At 40.3% G+C, this 17,367-nt stretch overlaps 1 protein-coding gene across 2 annotated transcripts in view; it reads left to right on the top strand.

Moving 5' to 3' along the window:
• Positions 1 to 16,528, top strand: part of LSG1 (large 60S subunit nuclear export GTPase 1) — a 28,610-nt gene extending 12,082 nt beyond the window's left edge. The window contains exons 7-14 of one of the 2 annotated variants that reach the window (XM_019723317.3): positions 158 to 334; positions 3,764 to 4,177; positions 7,002 to 7,103; positions 7,246 to 7,389; positions 8,952 to 9,075; positions 11,549 to 11,628; positions 12,956 to 13,129; positions 15,963 to 16,528. In XM_019723317.3, coding sequence (XP_019578876.3) covers positions 158 to 334; positions 3,764 to 4,177; positions 7,002 to 7,103; positions 7,246 to 7,389; positions 8,952 to 9,075; positions 11,549 to 11,628; positions 12,956 to 13,129; positions 15,963 to 16,142 — 1,395 coding nt within the window. In that variant the 3' untranslated portion in view covers positions 16,143 to 16,528. The remainder of the gene's footprint in view (positions 1 to 157; positions 335 to 3,763; positions 4,178 to 7,001; positions 7,104 to 7,245; positions 7,390 to 8,951; positions 9,076 to 11,548; positions 11,629 to 12,955; positions 13,130 to 15,962) is intronic. The other variant, XM_019723325.3, reaches the window with a different exon arrangement.
• Positions 16,529 to 17,367: the final 839 nt, after the last annotated feature.

The following is a 17,367-nucleotide window of genomic DNA, read 5'->3' as shown; positions in this document are numbered from 1 at the left end:
ATCAGTGGAATGTACCATAATTTAAGATCTTTAAATTAGGAATGATTTGAAAATGGGGGCAGTAAAAACTTTTAGTCATAGCTGGTGGTCTTCGATATAATTAGCCTAATTTTCACCTGTTTGAAGAGGCCTTCCAAAATATCTTTGTCTTGCCTAGGAATGTTATGTGAAAGAAATAGATGACGAAAAGGAAAACGTTATTCTGATAAATAAGGCAGACTTGTTGACTGCTGAGCAGCGGAGTGCCTGGGCCACATACTTCGAAAAAGAAAATGTGAAGGTTATTTTCTGGTCAGCTTTGGTCGAAGCCATTCCACTGATTAGTGACTCCAAGGTAACCTTTCAGGTTGGGTTTCAGGAAAGAGGATTTCAGTTTCTAATTAGTGTGCTTTGCTTCTTACTGGAGATGTATGGGAATTCAATTCGGGGGTGTTGTTTGTTTTTGTTTTTTTCCCTAAGTGCTGTGACAGTAGGATGGCCTGTAGAAAAGTGAGTCGCAAGGTTACTTTCCCTGGTTGTCGAATAGTTTGCTGTCCCCTCCACTCTGTGTTGCACACTGATAATAGCTATAATTTTTAATGTTTTAAAATGTTAGGCAGAAAGTTGTATCACAAATTTTATAATGACCTTGTCATCGCTTTTCAGAGACATCAGAACAAAAAGAAATCAAATACAACTGAAAGATGTAGTAACTTCCAGGAATGATTAGAATCTTTTTTTGACTTAGTTTTGAAAACAAAGAAATGAAGTAATCCTAAATTAAGACCTACAATGTTATTTTCTATATCTTTTAACCCAGATTTCACAGAAACAGTTCGGGGTTTATTTTCTAAAAAAAAAATTAATTACTAACTGTGAAAAGAAATTAGTAATAGAGTCTTGGAGCTGGGAGAGACTAAAAGAATGTCTTTTTTCCTAACGTCCCCCTTTCCTTTTTTCTCTATCAACCATATATTGACTAGTATGTTGAGCTGCATGCTGTGAATACAACACCTACTCTTCGCGGAGCTCACAGGGTCATGAGCTCTTGACTCGGTGAAGTAATTCTTTCCTCCACCTCCCTGGCAAACAGTCCTATAATCTCTGATAACTTTAAATGACAGATCAGGCAGCTCATTCTTTTTGTCTCTAAACTTAGAAACTTCTTCAGTGAAGCTAAGTCATTCCCTAACCTTTGATCTAAGGACGTTCCCTTTGTTTCCCCAGTTCTCTCTCCTACAGATCAGATTTGCCTGCTTTCCTGTTCCTCATAGGCATCATCCAGGGCACGCATTGTCCTGAGTGCCTGTTGGTCTGTGTCAGGATCGCACTCAAAATTGGTGACACCTAATCAAATACATTTTTCCAGGCGTGGTTTGCCTAGGACATATACAGAGGGACTGTTATTTTTTGTGATCAGGATATTTCCAGTAATTCACCCCCGTTCTGAGGAGCCGTATTGTGCTCGTGGCTCATTGAACCTGTGAACAACCAAATCATTCAGGTATTTTAAAGAGAAGACATATTAATCAGATCTCGTCCCATCTTTAAATTTGGAAAAAGTTTTTCATTTTGTTTTTACCTCAACTTAGGACATTACTCTTCCTTTTAAATATTACATTAGTGATTTGGGGCCAAGGTAGAGTTCATTTTGGATGTGTAATTGTTTTTCTCTCCTTCTAGCTTTGAATCATCTGCATATTTTGTGTGTTTGCCCATCTATCTATATATGTTCTTTTCAGTCATTGATAACATTGTTGAATAGATTAGGACCAAGGATAGAGCTTTGTAACCTTCTGTGGACTTACTAAGCACTCAGTACCAAGTATTTTAATGTGATGAATACAGGTGTGTTTGCAAGGATGCAGCAATAACAATTATTCTGTTATTGGTGTTAATAAAAACTGACCCGTAAATAATTTATTCTCTGCCAGACACCACTATTCTAAGCATTTCATATATTTTATTCATTTAATGTTCTCAACAATAAGTGTACGTGCTTATTGTCCTCAGACTTCATAGTTTGTCCTCTTAACCATCATTTCTGTTGTTTCACATCTTTCCTGAAAGTCCATGTCTTGCTGAAGCTTTTAAATAAATATTTATCACGGTGTCGCTGAGCCCTGATGCACCAATGCAATAACCCTATCAAAAACAGAAGAGGAATTAGTTTCTACGTCTGTGGGATTCCCCGAACTGTTGACCAAGTAGTAGATTCCAAAGGGAAATAGAATTTGCTCGCGTGATCTACTCTCAGGGAACCCTGTCACCTCCTGTTGCTAACTGTCTTCTTTTCAGGGCTTGGCAGCTAACTTGTGGAATTGTTTACATATCAGATTCCGGGCTGCAGTTTGTGGTTTATGGAAGATATTCTTCCTTCCTTTTTAAAAGTTAGGCCCCATTTATTCCTCCTAAGTCTTCTGAAATCTCTGTTTTTCAGGATTTCCCAAGATAAAATACCAGCTACCATTGTAATGTCATATCTGTAATCACATCTGTCATTTGAGTATCAAACATGAACTTATTAAAAATTGTTTGATATTCACTGTTTTGTGACTCACCTGTGTGGAGTTTGGTTCTTCCTCTATAGTTGTTTAATTCCTTATTTTAAAAAATAGGACTTTTTTTTTAGTTGTACCTCAGTTTTTCTCTTGGTTGTCTGTTAAATTGCACTGTGCTCCCCAAAAGATTGACTTTTTCTTTCTTTTTATTTTTAATTTATTTTAATGTAACTACCACAAAGCCCTTTTGTTGTTTTTACCATTTTTCCTGAACCTGAACTGCTTCTAGCTTTAGTATTCCTTATACACATTCATGTTCAGTTTATATTCTTGTTTTCTGCCTCTTTTATATTTTAAAATGATTAAGAAGAGCACAGAGTGACGTCTTTACATTCATTGCTTGTTTATCATAGAAAGTCCTTCCAATTCCATGTTTCTTTTTGAATTGTCAGCATTATCTGGAATTACACCTATTTTCCTGGCATCTCTCTCCTAACATTGAAGATACCTGTTAAACTGAGTCCCTTATGTCCCCTTCTGTGATGGTGACTCATTCTAAAACTGGATCCAAACCAGTTCAGTCTTACTTGGTACAAATTAGTGATACTGTAAATTGCCTTATTTCTGCTTTGTTATCAGTAGAAATGCAGAAGAATTAACACCCATGAATACTATTATACATGATTTTATCTTTCTCTCTACAAACAAACTCTTTACTTAGTGAATAATTTCCACTTACTGGAGTTGAGTTTTATGTCTCCTGCATTTACACACAGGGAGCTATTTCCGCAGTACTTTGATTTATTAAAAGCAATTATAAAAGAATAGCAGTTTCCTTAAACACGCAAAACACTGTCTTTTAAAAATGTGAATGTAAAATGCAGCTCAGATTACAAATTATGCCCTTCTTGCTTTGTACAGAGAATGTTTTATTTTAATGAGAAGTGCTTTGTTCTATAGCCTGTTGCAAAATAATGTACAGCCAAAGAAGTCAGCTTGACATGGGCTTTCCTAAACCCTTGCTTTCTTTAAAGATTTATCAGTTACAAAAGTAATGCATATTATTTGTACAAAGTTGAAATAACGCAGAAGCATATAAAGTAAAGGTCCCCCACGCCTCTCCTCTCCCGAGGGGACCGCTGTTGACAGTTTGGTTGTGTCTTTGCACTGAAAGGTGTACAGTGTCTCCTCCGTGACTTTATATAACCAACCTGAGGATTTTCACTAGAGCGAAAAGGCAGTTGTGACACTGTTGAACTTCTGTGGTTTTATTACTTCATCAGGAGCAAGCAGACAGAGAGACTGAAGACGCTGACACAGCGGACTTTGAAAACTCCGGTTGCAGTGAGACTGACATTCCCCACAGTGACACTGAACATCTAGACCGGGATCCTGTCTCACTCAGTGATGCTGTCACTAGTGACGAAGGTGATAGTGAGTATGAGGACTGTCAGGAGGAGGAGGAGGAAGACTGGCAGACGTGTTCAGAAGAGGACAGCAACCCTGCCGAAGAGGCCAGTGGCCAGGCCGGGGAGGAAAGCTGTGCCGTGGATTCTGCGGCTGACAGCAGGGAAACCCTGCAGAAGAGGCTGACACACAATTTTAGCCACCTGGTATCAAAGCAGGAATTACTAGAGATCTTGAAGCAGCTGCACACTGGGAAGAAGGTGAAAGATCAGCACCTCACTGTCGGACTGGTGAGAAGAAATATGTCATAAAATTGTTACCACGTGAGGGTCTTTATTCCCCACCCTTTGGTTGCTGCATTGGAACCCCAAAGACGTCAGGTTTCTGGCATCACAGGGAGAATTAATTCCCCTCGTGCTGCCCACTGGCATTGTGGGAGTAGGCAGTGTGACAGGCAAAGTCCAGCTAGAAGAGTGAACTTTCTCAAGGCTGATATTGGTTACACCCCGTTCCTATGATCTCATCTCCTTCCAGTTCAGCCCTGCCTGTCATGTGACTTACTAGGTTGTCTTTAGACTTCTAGTCCAGTGTTCTTACCTTTATGTAAAGTAGGCTTTTTAGGTAAGGGAGGCTTTTGGCATCTTGTGATCCTTGCCAACTTAATACTCTGAATGTTCCAGAAGTATATTAGGGAGAACCCCAGCATCTTCAGGCTGGGAAAGATATGACAAATGCTTGAGTTGCATAAACACTACAAATGAGGGAAGGAGATCACATCCCTAACTACAGATACCTGACTCCGAGGTGGCTGTGAAAAGTGCCCAGATCCCAAGAGATGCAGCATGATTTGAGGTGCCACGTCTTTAGCTAAGGAAACGTAAAATGTTAGAGAAGGTGTTTATTTTAAAGATCTTCCATCCAGGAGAATAAAACAGCGGAGGAAAACAAATCATGGCAGGTTTAAAGTCTTCCAGCTCGTAAATTACATGCCAAGGATAGCTGATCCCAATTATTTTTGTCCTCCCTCCCCTGCCTCCAAAAAAGGAAAGCTTACTTAAGACATTTTATTTCAATGTACTGGTTAAGAAAGTTGTGTCTGAAGCGAGGCAGAGTTAGGTATCGTTCGTAGTTCTGCAATGGGCTACAGTGGGACTGACTTACTTGCTATGAACCTTGGGGAAGTGACTTAATTCCTCTCAGCTTTTTTTTTTTTTCCAAGATTTTATTGGGGAAGGGGAACAGGACTTTATTGGGGAACAGTGTGTACTTCCAGGCCTTTTTTCCAAGTCAAGTTGTTGTCCTTTCAATCTTAGTTGTGGAGGGTGCAGCTCAGCTCCAGGTCCAGTTCCCGTTTCTAGTTGCAGGGGACACAGTCCACCATCCCTTGCGGGACTCAAACTGGCAACCTTGTGGTTGAGAGGACGCACTCCAACCAACTGGGCCATCCGGGAGGCAGCTCAGCTCAAGGTGCCATGTTCAATCTTAGTTGCAGGGGGTGCTGCCCACCATCCCTTGCAGGACTTGAGGAATTGAACTGTCAGCCTTGTGGTTGAGAGCCGACTAGCCCATATGGGAATCGAACCGGCAGCCTTCGGAATTAGGAGCATGGAGCTCTAACTGCCTGAGCCACCGGGCCGACCTCCTCTCAGCTTTTAAGGCTTCATTTCTCTCTGTTATTGCTAAAAATTTATTATCCACATGCCCCGGAAACCCAACTTCCCTACACATTAATTTCTTTCTTACATTTATGGAAATGCTAAGCAGCCTCCCTCCCTTTCTGAGTTTCTTATTCTAGAAATCCTGAGCATAGGTCAGTTTCCTTATTCTACAGACATTAATCACCTGTCACATGCCAGGCATCCTGCGGGGCCCTAGCAATGCATCAGTAGACAAGACAGACACAGCCCCACCCTCATAGATCTTTTAATTCCAAGTGTGATGAGAATTAGAGGGAAGTTCACTACCCTGTAGGAGTATATAATGAGGGAACCTGATGGGAGCTTGCAGGGAGGATGACAGCAACAAAAGTCTCCAACAAATAACATTGAAACATATAATAATATATCATGTTAATCATGCTATAAACAAAACATTAAGAGAATACTGAAATTAATAAGCAGTTACATGAACTCTTAAAGAAGAATTTTGATAAGTGACAATGGAGCGGCATTCCAGAGAGACAAAATGTAAATGTTTAAGCAAAGCCCTGGGAATGGAAGAGTGTGTTTGTGGAATGGCAAGTGATGGAATGTGGCTGAAGTTTGATGAATGCTGAGAGGTAAGACTGGAACGCTGAATGTATGTCCATTATGAGTCTTGTACGAGAGGTGGGAAGTTGGGGATTTTATATTCAGTACAGTAGATATTTTGTAATCTTCCAGTCACCTTGATAGAGGATTCTTGGAACCATGTAAGAGAGGAAATTGATTTGGAGGCCTGGGGGAAAGCCTGAGAAAAAGCATGGAACAAGTATGGCATAATTTGAGCAAAAAGTGTGCTTGTCATTTTGTTTGAGAACTTTTTTCCTTCCTTTATATGATCCTGCTTGATCTGAGGCAACGTGACATTTCAGATTTGTTGGGGGAGAGGCAGAGGTTAAAAAATGGATGTTGTTTCACCCAGAACCCAAGAGTAGTTGAAGAATTTTAGTAGCTTGATAACACATATCAGTTCATTGTTCCTTTTAAAAATTTTTTAGCCAGCAAGACAGAAACTTGCTAATGTTATTAAAAATTAACAGTAATTGTATGTTATGATGAGAATATCTGTGATGCTCAGCTTTACCCATAGTGCGGAAGATGCAACAGAAATGGTGAGATGCCTGTAGATGGGGAAGCGGGGAGAGCTGGGAGCCAGGTGGGGAGTTTGACTGTAGCATCTGCTCTTAGAGCAATACCTACAAAAATAAAATGTAGTTAGTGTGACTGTTCATCCCTGGAGATGAGTCTGAATAACTACACCCACACTACAGGGTGGGAAAATGTCTGACAACAAACAGCAGCTGTTTCAAATTTTCCGAAGCAGCCAGACACGCTAATGTTGCCACTATTTATATAATTGGATCTGTGATAGATGTTCTGTTAGACTGTTGAGTAATTTCTGAGTCTCTTGTAGGTAGGCTACCCAAATGTTGGTAAGAGTTCAACTATCAACACCATCATGGGCAACAAGAAAGTGTCTGTGTCTGCCACGCCTGGTCACACCAAGCACTTTCAGGTATTTATCTCTGCAGCCTCGGCCTCTGGATTTCCTTCTCAGCCAGTTCCTCCCTTTGGGTATTTTTGAAGTTCTTGGCCACTCATGTGCTGCTCTTCTTTCCCTTCCTATGCCCAGCATAAACCTCGTACTTGTCTTTCAGACTCTCTTTGTGGAACCTGGCCTCTGCTTATGTGACTGCCCAGGCCTGGTGATGCCATCCTTTGTCTCCACCAAGGCTGAGATGATTTGCAGTGGAATCCTCCCAATTGACCAGATGAGAGATCACGTCCCGCCTATGTCACTGATATCCTTTCTGCTTTGCGAAGATTCTGGTCATTATGGGTAGATTAAGGCTTCAGGTTTGTTTTAGACATTGCCTTGCATTTGATGTATTCAGGGTTGATATCTGAGAATGGAAAATTGAAGATGCTTACTAGTGTCTGCCCAGGTTTATCCAGTGTGATCACAGCAGGTTCAGAATTTGAAAATCGTGCCCTGATTGCAACGCGGTAGCCTCGTATAAATGGAGGAGCCCAGGCTGGGATCTCAGCCTCAGATACAAGCCTGTTTGAATCCTGACACTACCATTTGACTATTTGAGTGACCTTGGAAAACTTGCTTAACCTTTCAGAGACTTTACTTTGCTATAAAATGAGGGTGACAATAGCTACCTCACAGTCGCCTGAGAATTTCATCATTCTGGCTAACATGTATTAAACACTCGCTCTGTACTTTGCTAAACACTTACCAACTAATGTCTCATTTAATTCTCAAAACAACCCATGAGGTGGATACAGCTGTTGTTCCCATTTCCTCAAACTTGAGGAAACTAAAGCACATAGAAGTTAAATAATTTGCCTGAGATCTCACACCTAGTAAGTGCAGACTAGGAACTTTGCTGCCTTTCAGCAACGTCATGAATTAACTTAAGTGAAGCTACTAGGATGTTACCTGGCATGAAAAACGTACTCAAAGGTAGAGCTGTGAAGAACTGCAGGGTCTAAGATTTAACCCTCCTTACAAATGAACACGTTAGTCTGTTACTGTTTCAGGGGTGCTGGAAACCGACACGAGGCGCCATGAAGCTGGCACACGAATTTGCTGGTTTATAAGTAGGGTTAGATCCCAGGCGCTGCCGATTCTTGACACGGCCCTTACTGACCACGCATAAGGCCGCAGATTTTGTGTACCCCACATTGTTTTCTCTTTCTGTAAGGAATAAAGAGTAAGAATCCATTTACTAGGACAAGTTAAACACGGTAAAACAATACAGTTGTTTAAAAGAACGCATTAAATCTCCGGATAGCAACCTGGATGAATCTCAGAACATTTATTGCAAACTAGGTTTGGTTGGGTTCTGTGGACGATACAGGTGTGAATCGGACGTGGATCCTGCCCTTTCAGGATTCAGTCTGTCGGGGATGTGGGGCGTGTACATGAATAACTAGTACAAGATAGAATGTTATAATGGCTTCAGGAAAAAAATGTGTGGGTACTTAGACAAAGGAGGGAAAAATAACCTCTCCTTGCATGGTCGTAAGGATTAGAAACAGATTCTCTGTGCTTTGGGTCAGAATTAGGATCGTCTCACAAACTGATGTTTCTTTAGGTTAAAATGTGTCATCTTTAAGATGTATTTCAGAGACAATATTTTAATAGTTATTTTAAAAGAATTCATTTGGAAGTGATCATTGGTGCCTGAGGCTTTAAGAGAAAAGTCTTTTTAAATGAATGACTGCTTCTCTTGGAGAGGTGAAAAGGTTTTTGCCATAGAAGTGTTGAAGTACCTTATTCTTACAAGCATGTGTCAGTTACCATGGGAAGGAGGGGGTCAGTTCACGGGAGTGGATTCCTTGACAAGATTACATTTGCCAGAATATTCCACGACATGTATTGGAAGCGACCTATGGCATTGACATCATAAAGCCTAGAGAGGATGAAGACCCCAGTAGGCCTCCAACGTCAGAAGAGCTGTTGACAGCTTATGGATGTGAGTTGTGATTTCTTTTAAAACATGAACAAAAAATAATACATTTAATGACAAATATTCCTCTGCAAAGATAACAAATTCAGAATTTTTCGTAAGCACCTGTCATGTCGTGTTCCAGGGTTGATATTTTTGTTTTCTCTGTTGGCCTTGCCTATAAAGTGGCCTTCAGGTAGCTGATTTGCTGGTGGTTTCAGGGTCAGGAGGGAGAGCTGAGCGCTACCTGAGTGATACTTTACTTCAGTGTGTTAAGTGCTTTTTAGAGTTAGAGAAGGAGGTGCTTTATGTTCCTTGCCTGTTCCCCAGGTCTGCCCTTCCCAACCTTCTTCTCAGAAATCAGTCCCTGGGGAGACACGGCTTCCCATGGTCTCCTGGTCTCAGGCCCTTTCCCTGTAGGAGGCCTAGATGTGGGCAGTGGTAAAAGCTCCCCCAGGGAGCACAGGGCCTGGCATCAGCTACCATAGGCTTCTAAAGAAAAAGCCCTTAAGACATTCACTGCTTTGATGGTACCCAAGTGTAGACGCAGGGGTTCTGATCTGATGCTGTGTTGGCTTTTTCAGAGTCTTCTCCCCAGGAGGGAAGAAAAGGGATGTTGGGAAGAAAATGAGTATGCTTACCACAGCAGGATAAGAGAGTTACGAGGAGAGTATCAGAAGGAAAGTTCCTCAGAGATTTCGACAGAGCTTGGTTAGGGTAGGGACACAAACGTCCTCCTTCCCCTTCCATCAGTCCCTCGTAAGCCTTGCTTGACATTAAAAGGAGTCCACAGCTCTCCCACTTCCATGTTTTACCCCAATTTTACATGGGAGTTATCTTAGCCTATCATTTCTCTATTTGATTGTGATGTACTTACCTTAAATACAAACTTTAAAGGTGGTCTGGGGAAACCTGTGTCTACCTAAAGAAATAGCAGTGTTAGAAACATTTCTGTGCATGTGTGACTTGCCTTTAGAAACATTTCTGTGCATCTGTGACTTGCCTTTAAAGGAATTGTCACCAGCGGGGAAGGAGTTCAGTTTATTTGATTATTTACTGGCAGAGAAAGGTGATTTGATATGAACCACACTTAAGTCAGACCTTGAACTTACCTTAGTTGAGAGACTTTAAAGAGGATAAATACTAAGGACTTGTGGTGAGGCTGGTATAGTCACAAAAATCATAGAACTAGAAGAGACAGTAAAGATCACTGCACCCCGCCTCCCCCTTCTTAAAACAAGTAATCTGAAATCAGGGCGTGAAATAACTTGCCCACGGCAGTGTCTGCTCCCACATTTCCTAACCCACGCTGGCCGGAAAGGTGGGCAGAGGTGGACTTTCTCCCAAACTTCCCATCTGATTTGACTTTCAGATAAAACTGAAAGTAACGTTAGTCTTTCAAGATTTTTCATCTCATTCTGTCTGATAAAATCAGAGTAAGGAAAAGACTGGTTTGTAAAAATGGATGACCACACATGTACAGTTTCTAAGATCACCGTCGTCCATAAAAAATGCTTTCTAACAGTTAATTTTAAAAGATGTTGCTAAATAATTTTCTATTTAATTTTTATTTCTTTAAATATTAGTGAAACTGAGCATCTGTCCATATGTGTGTTAGTCATTTATATTTCTTCTAGGAATCACCTTTTTCTACACATTGTTTTGTCTTAATTTGTAGGACTTCTTTGTTACACGTGCCACAAATGTCTTTCCCCATGTTTATGGCTTCTTTAGCCCTATAGAAGTTAAAAATTTTAACAGACTTTTTTTTTTCCTTTTTGACTTGATTGGGTTTCTTGTTTTACTTGGGAAGGCTTTCCCTAATCCAAAAGGATAAAATTATATTCCTGTAATACTTTTTTTTTTTAAACTTTAGATTTTTAATCTGTCTAAATGTACTTTTGTGTATGGTGTAAACTAAGGTTCTAACTATTTTCTTCTAAATTGAAAGAGCCAACACACAGGCAGTATGTGAGGGAGCCAAGTTCTGAACCCAACCTGTCTTCCAAAGACTGGATTCTTACCCACTGTGCTGTGCTATGCCCTTCTCATTGAGTTCTATTGAAGGGATCTTTGTTGTATGTTTGGGAAACTGGGAAAATATGGAGATACATGTATATCTAGATGAAGAAAACTTGCTTTGTTGCTTTTGGTTTTGCTAATAATATTGACAACATAGCATTCTATAAGTAGCCTCCTTGAATGAATGTTTAAAATTGAGATGAAAGAAGTAAGTGGAGTAGAGAGTAGTTGAATGTGTCTGTCACAACGTGGTGCTGGGATATCAGATAGAACAGTATGGTCTGTTCTCCTGGGTTATCAAATGTTTTTGTAATGCTAACCAAAATATTTTCTACATGATAATTGATTTTTTTAAAGACAGAGAGTAAGGATGCATAGTGTAATAAGGGAAAGGACTAAATTTCCACCACTTAGGTCATCTTTGTTGTGATGTCCTGTCTTCTAACTTAGATTTTGCAAAATTCATTTCTCCTCACAGGTATGAGAGGATTCATGACGGCACATGGGCAGCCAGACCAGCCTCGATCTGCACGCTACATCCTAAAGGATTATGTCTGTGTAAGTGAACCCTGCTTCTTGTTGCTCTGGAATAAGCAAGGCTCTTCACGGTTTGTTCTTAGAAAATGGCAGCCTGTTAGGTTGTAAAGATGTTTTCTCATTGAGATTGTGTTATAACTGGAGTTGTACTCTTGATCCAGGGGAGCTTGCATCATATAAAAGTGCAAGTGACTGACATAATCTGAAAGAGGTGAAGATCTCCGAATACTTGTCGGTGAAAGTGATACATTTATGTCTCTGGTTTTTCCATCTCCTGTTGCACAATCTCCCACGTGATATAGCTGTATATATGCTTTTCACCCTACATTTATCTAGTAACAATAATAATAGCTAACATTTACTCAGAGATAACCCTGCTAGGAGTAGTTCTAAATGTTTTACATGTATTGTCTCATTAAAAACACATAACAAGTCTATGAGGTTATTGTTCTCATGTTACAGATGAGGTCATGCGAAGTTTTTGGTTTTCCTCATCAATGGCATAGGAATTAAAAGTATCTATCTCATGAGATTATTATGGAAAATAAATTGTACCAATGTATGTGTGTGGAGATACACCACTGAGCTCAGTGCCTGACATGTAATTAGCCCCCAATAATTTTCATGTATGAAGCTTAATTCTTTCCACAAATCCACAACTAAGCATTACAGGGTCGCAGTGATGGCTGGTTTGAGGATTTGGCTTTATTCCCTCATCGTCTCAATACCACATCCACGGGGCTCTTCGAGCATAGCAGTCAAAGTGGACAGCCATATTCTCTTGCCTTCAATTCAGAAAGAAAATAGTTAATAGAATATGTATATGGATAAATTATTCATTTACAATTTATAGATCTGTGGAGGATAGGAATATGAGTTAAAAACAATCACAGTTTTTTTTAGTGTTAGTTGTGGAAAGAAAACAATCTGCACCCAGTGAACAATTGCAACTAGCCCAGTATCCCCATGAGTTCACTCATAATGTCGGATTGTGTCCTGGTTTTGGCTTTGGAAAATATCATAAGTATAAGTCATACACATGTACTGAAGAATACTTGAGTAGAAATGCAAATGAGGTAAAAAGGAGCACAGGGAAGAGAGATTTGACTCTATTCTGGGGGCTCCGGGGAGATTGAGGCCTCTGGAAAGCTGAGGAGCGTCATCTGTATGTTGGTTAGGACTCTTCAGTGGCAGTTGACCAAAACTCAGCTCAGCTAACTTAATGGCAAAGCAGAAAGCTCCGTTGGAGTGTGTCTGATTGGCGATGCCTTGTCTGAGGACTTTTTCTTTCTGGGATAACACAGGTGGCACTTCAAATGCACTGTTATTATTCGTTCTGTCCTTGTAGGGTAAACTTCTGTACTGTCACCCTCCTCCTGGAAGAGATCCCATGACCTTTCAGTATCAACACCAGCGACTACTAGAGAACAAATGGAATGGTGGTGGAATGAAACTACAGTCAGGTGGAAATAAAAAAGCAAAACAGATTGAAAATATAGTTGACAAGACTTTTTTCCATCAAGTAAGTTTTAAAGTTTTTCTTAATTTCTCATCCAACACATTTTGTATAACAGCTTTATTGGAATACAATTCACACATAAAATATACCCTTTTAAAATATACAATTCAGTAGTTTATATTATAGTCACAGAGTTGTGTAACCACAACTACTATCTAATTTTAGAACTTTTTTTTTTATCACTCCACAAAAAAACTCCATACCCATTAGCAGTCACTCCCCATTCCCCTCTGCCCAGCCCCTGCCAACCACTAACTTACTTTCTCTATAGCTTTGCCTGTTCAGGACATTTTCTGTAAGTGGAATCATACACTATGCCATCTTTTGTAACTGGCTTCCTTACCTTGGCCTGGTGACTTCAAGGTCCATCCGTGTACCGGTGCTTTAGTTCTTTCTATTGTCGGACAGTATTTCATTGAGTGGATAGACCACATTTTGTTTATTTTTCAGTTGATGGACATTTGGGTTGTTTCCACTTTTTGTCTACTATAAATAAGGCTGCTGTGACATTCATATGCAGGTTTTGTGGACATACATTTTTTGTTCTTTTGGGTATATTGGTAGGAGTGGAATTTCTGGGTCATACGGTAACTCCATGTTTAACTTTTTAAAGTGGCTGCACCATTTTACATTCCCACCAGCATGTATGAGGGTTGTAATTTCTCCACATCCTTGCCAATATTTTTGTCTTTTTTATTTTAGCCAATCCTAGCATGTGCGAAGTGGTATCTCCTGATTTTTATTTGTGTTTCCCTAATGACACAAATTTAGGGAAATTTGTGATATTGAGCACCAGTGGTATTGAGCACCTTTCCTGTGCTCGTTGGCACATGCGTATGTCTTCTTTGGAGGATTGTCTGTTGTTGAGACGTAAGAGTTTTTTAGATATTCTGGATATGAGCCTTTATCATATTTATGATTTGCAAATATGTTCTCCCATTTTGTGGATTGTCTTTTCTCTGAGCCAACACATTTTAATAACTTTAGTTGTTTACAAAGCTACAATTAAAAATTTTTTTTCATGTCAGTTACAGTTGACATACAGTATTAGCTACAGGTGTACAACACAGCGATGAGACATTTCTATGCCTTACAATGTGATCACCCCGATACGTGTAGTACCCATCTGACATATCACAGATACAATTGCATATAGCATTTTAATGAACAAATTCATATACAGAAGAGTTAAATCATATAATTGTACTTAATATATTTTTCAAATGATTTTGTGACTATAACCAAAGGAAGGGGGGTGGTGTAGGGGTAGCCAGAGAATGATTTTCTGTATTCGTGTGGTGCCGTATCTGCGCCACACAGTGAGCTTGGGGAGGTATTGTTATCCACGCAGATACTGTTAGCCCCATTTTGCTACTGAGGACATTAAGACTCAGGGAGGCGAAGTGACTTACCTGGGGACATTTGTTTTATCAAAGCGGGGCTGGAACTTAGATTGTCAAATTATTTTCAAGTCTGCCAATATTTAGAAGAAAGTTTACCAATAGGCAGAAAATTACAGGTTCTTTCTTGGGCCTACTACTATCATACAGGGCATTTAAGTTGAAGTTTTAAGTGTTTATAAAAAGTTTCTAAAGGTCATGTACAAGAAAGCTGAGAACTTACAGGTAATTATAATCTTGTATCTAAGCTTTAGTCTCTAAAGTAATGGTTTACTGTTTTAAGAAGATCATGAGATAGTGCTTTATACTTACAAATCATATTGGATTTTTTTTCCTACTAAGTAAACTTAAAATCAGTTTAGTTGTTTTGTTTTACTTAAAAGAAATCACAAGTTTATAAAAATTTTTTGATCACTTACTTACTATGTGCCAGCTACTGTTCCAGGACTTGGGATATCAAAATGAGTAAGACACAATTATTGCTTTGAGGGTAAAGCACATTCTAGCCAAGGGGAGACAGGCAAGTTAACATGACATGTTAGGTCTGGGACAGAGGTATAAGTGAAGTACGTTGTGAACACAGATTGTGGAGCAGTTCATCTTGGGGCTGGGAACGTAGTGGGTGAGTGAAAAAGCTAGAGAGAAAATGGTATTTAAGCTGGACTTTGAGGGACAAATAAAAGTGTGCCAGCTGGAAGGAGTGGTGAGCACCAGATTTCTAGGCAGAAGGAGTAGCATGAACAAAGGCATAAAGGTGTGGGTATGTGGGCTTTATCATTAAAGAGCCCGTGTTGTAGGTGGCCTTGCAACGGAAGCTGAACTTGATTTCCCTGGTCTACAGGGAGCCACTTACAGAGATTTGTGAGGACAGGAATAGAGAGAGACATGATTAGAGAACTGTTGTACAAATGTGGACACTGGGTTAGAGGAGTCCTGCAGTGGTCCCGTGACAGCGAATGAACACTAGGGGTAGAGCAGTGGGGATAGAAGGGAAAGGAAATAGAGGAACAAAATTCTGGAGACTGGAGTCAACAGAACTTAGTGGCCAACCGTGTGTGATTATGAGGAAGGCAGAGAGTGCTGTCTTGGCAGCTGGGCAGATTCTTCTACCACCCACTGAAATAAAGACTGGAGAGTCAATTTCTAACTAAATTTAGATTGAAGCGAGTTGAATTTCGATATCAAAGTAGAGATTTTCAGAAATTAGCTAGTATTATGAGTCTAGTTATAGATAGTATGTGAAGCTATGGAACTAAATAAAGTTGAGGAAAAAGAATGAACTGAAGACAGTGCTGAAAACTTATTTAAGTAATTGGGAGAAAAGAGGATCAGGGAGAGACAAGTCCACTATCTTGGAGTTCTCCATAAATAATACTGTGCATAGCCTCTAAAGGAGACTGCGGAGGCCTCAACTAATATTTTCTCTCATTTGCTAGGAAAATGTAAGAGCTTTGACCAAAGGAGTCCAGGCTGTGATGGGCTACAAACCTGGGAGTGGGCTGGTGACTGCAGCTACTGTTAGCTCTGAGAGTGGGGCTGGGAAGCCCTGGAAAAAACATGGCAACAGAAATAAAAAAGAGAAAAGTCGTAGACTCTACAAGCACCTGGATACGTGAACTTGGGCTGCAACAGAAATGGCATCTACATCCGGAGAAGAACAGAAGCTGCTCCTCGCCTGTGGTGCTATAGAATGGACCTGGCCCGTGGCCCCGGGGGCTCAGCCACACCCGGCAGTCGGTATCTAACACTGGGGGCTCCTCGGAGCACCAGCTCTGCCTAATCTTGGAGCCCCAGAAACCTCCTCCTGTAGAAGGCTGAATTTAAGAGGAAGGAATGAATGATGTCTATTTGTTTGTGAAAACATATACACAAGTGCATTTGTAAGTTGGGAATTTTTTTGAAAAGATTAAATTGCCACTAACATGTTTTATTGGTTTATGTAGATACACTGCTATTTGGACGTTCCACGTTCATTAAACAGTTTTAATTTGCTAAAACATGACTGGGATTTTAGATGGACTCTTTTGAATGCATTTAGATTAGTGATTCTCAACCTCACACACATACCCAACACACTCCTGATAGGGTGGAAGGCGTATCAGATCTTGGAATGGTTCCCTCTGAACCACTACTACAGAGGGAAGCGTGTGTTTTTCTAAGCTGTGCTATCCTTTACAGGATATGCACAGTAGGATAGCTAACCTACAGGGAGTGAGAGCAGGCAGTCTCAATAAAATCAGCTCGTTTTAGGGATCCCTAATGTCCTTAGTACTTACAACCATCAGGAGTAAGAAGGGCAGTTTGCCTTTTACAGTCACATTCATTCTAATACGTTGATAATACACTATGGCTGTTTGAGCTTCTCACTTTAATCTCCCTTTTTCTCTGAGACTCATTATTCCCTTAACTTGGATCATTACCTTGTTTTGTGTCAGATGTTTCTGTAAATGGAAGTTATGGATGCTTGCTCCAGAAAACATGCACATACACAATTCCGTGACCTACGTCAGAAGGTTTACAAACCCACTCAAAGTTCACCCATGAATTCAGAGTTAAGAAGCCTTCAAGTGCCCATATGTATTTAAGATACATTTGAAAATGTGCTGAATCTGGGTGATAAAAAAATTATATTTGTTCATTAATTTAATAAATATTTATTGACCACCTACCATGGCAAGAAGGGCAGTGTGGAAAATACCGGGGACAGCAGGGCCCTGAAGCAGGAAGCAGCACTGCAGGATAGGAGTTAGCCAGAGCCGGTCCCAGGGGCCTTCGAGCCTGTGTAGGGATTCTGGAGGTTTTCTCAAAAGCAGTGGGTAAGCCAAGGAAGGATTGATACAT

This window comes from Rhinolophus sinicus, chromosome 17 (genome assembly GCF_057876585.1).
Source record: "Rhinolophus sinicus isolate RSI-liver-muscle chromosome 17, RSI-T2T, whole genome shotgun sequence".
NCBI lineage: Eukaryota > Metazoa > Chordata > Mammalia > Chiroptera > Rhinolophidae > Rhinolophus > Rhinolophus sinicus.
The sequence above is the reverse complement of the archived record's forward strand: the minus strand, read 5'-3'. Positions and strand labels throughout refer to the sequence as shown.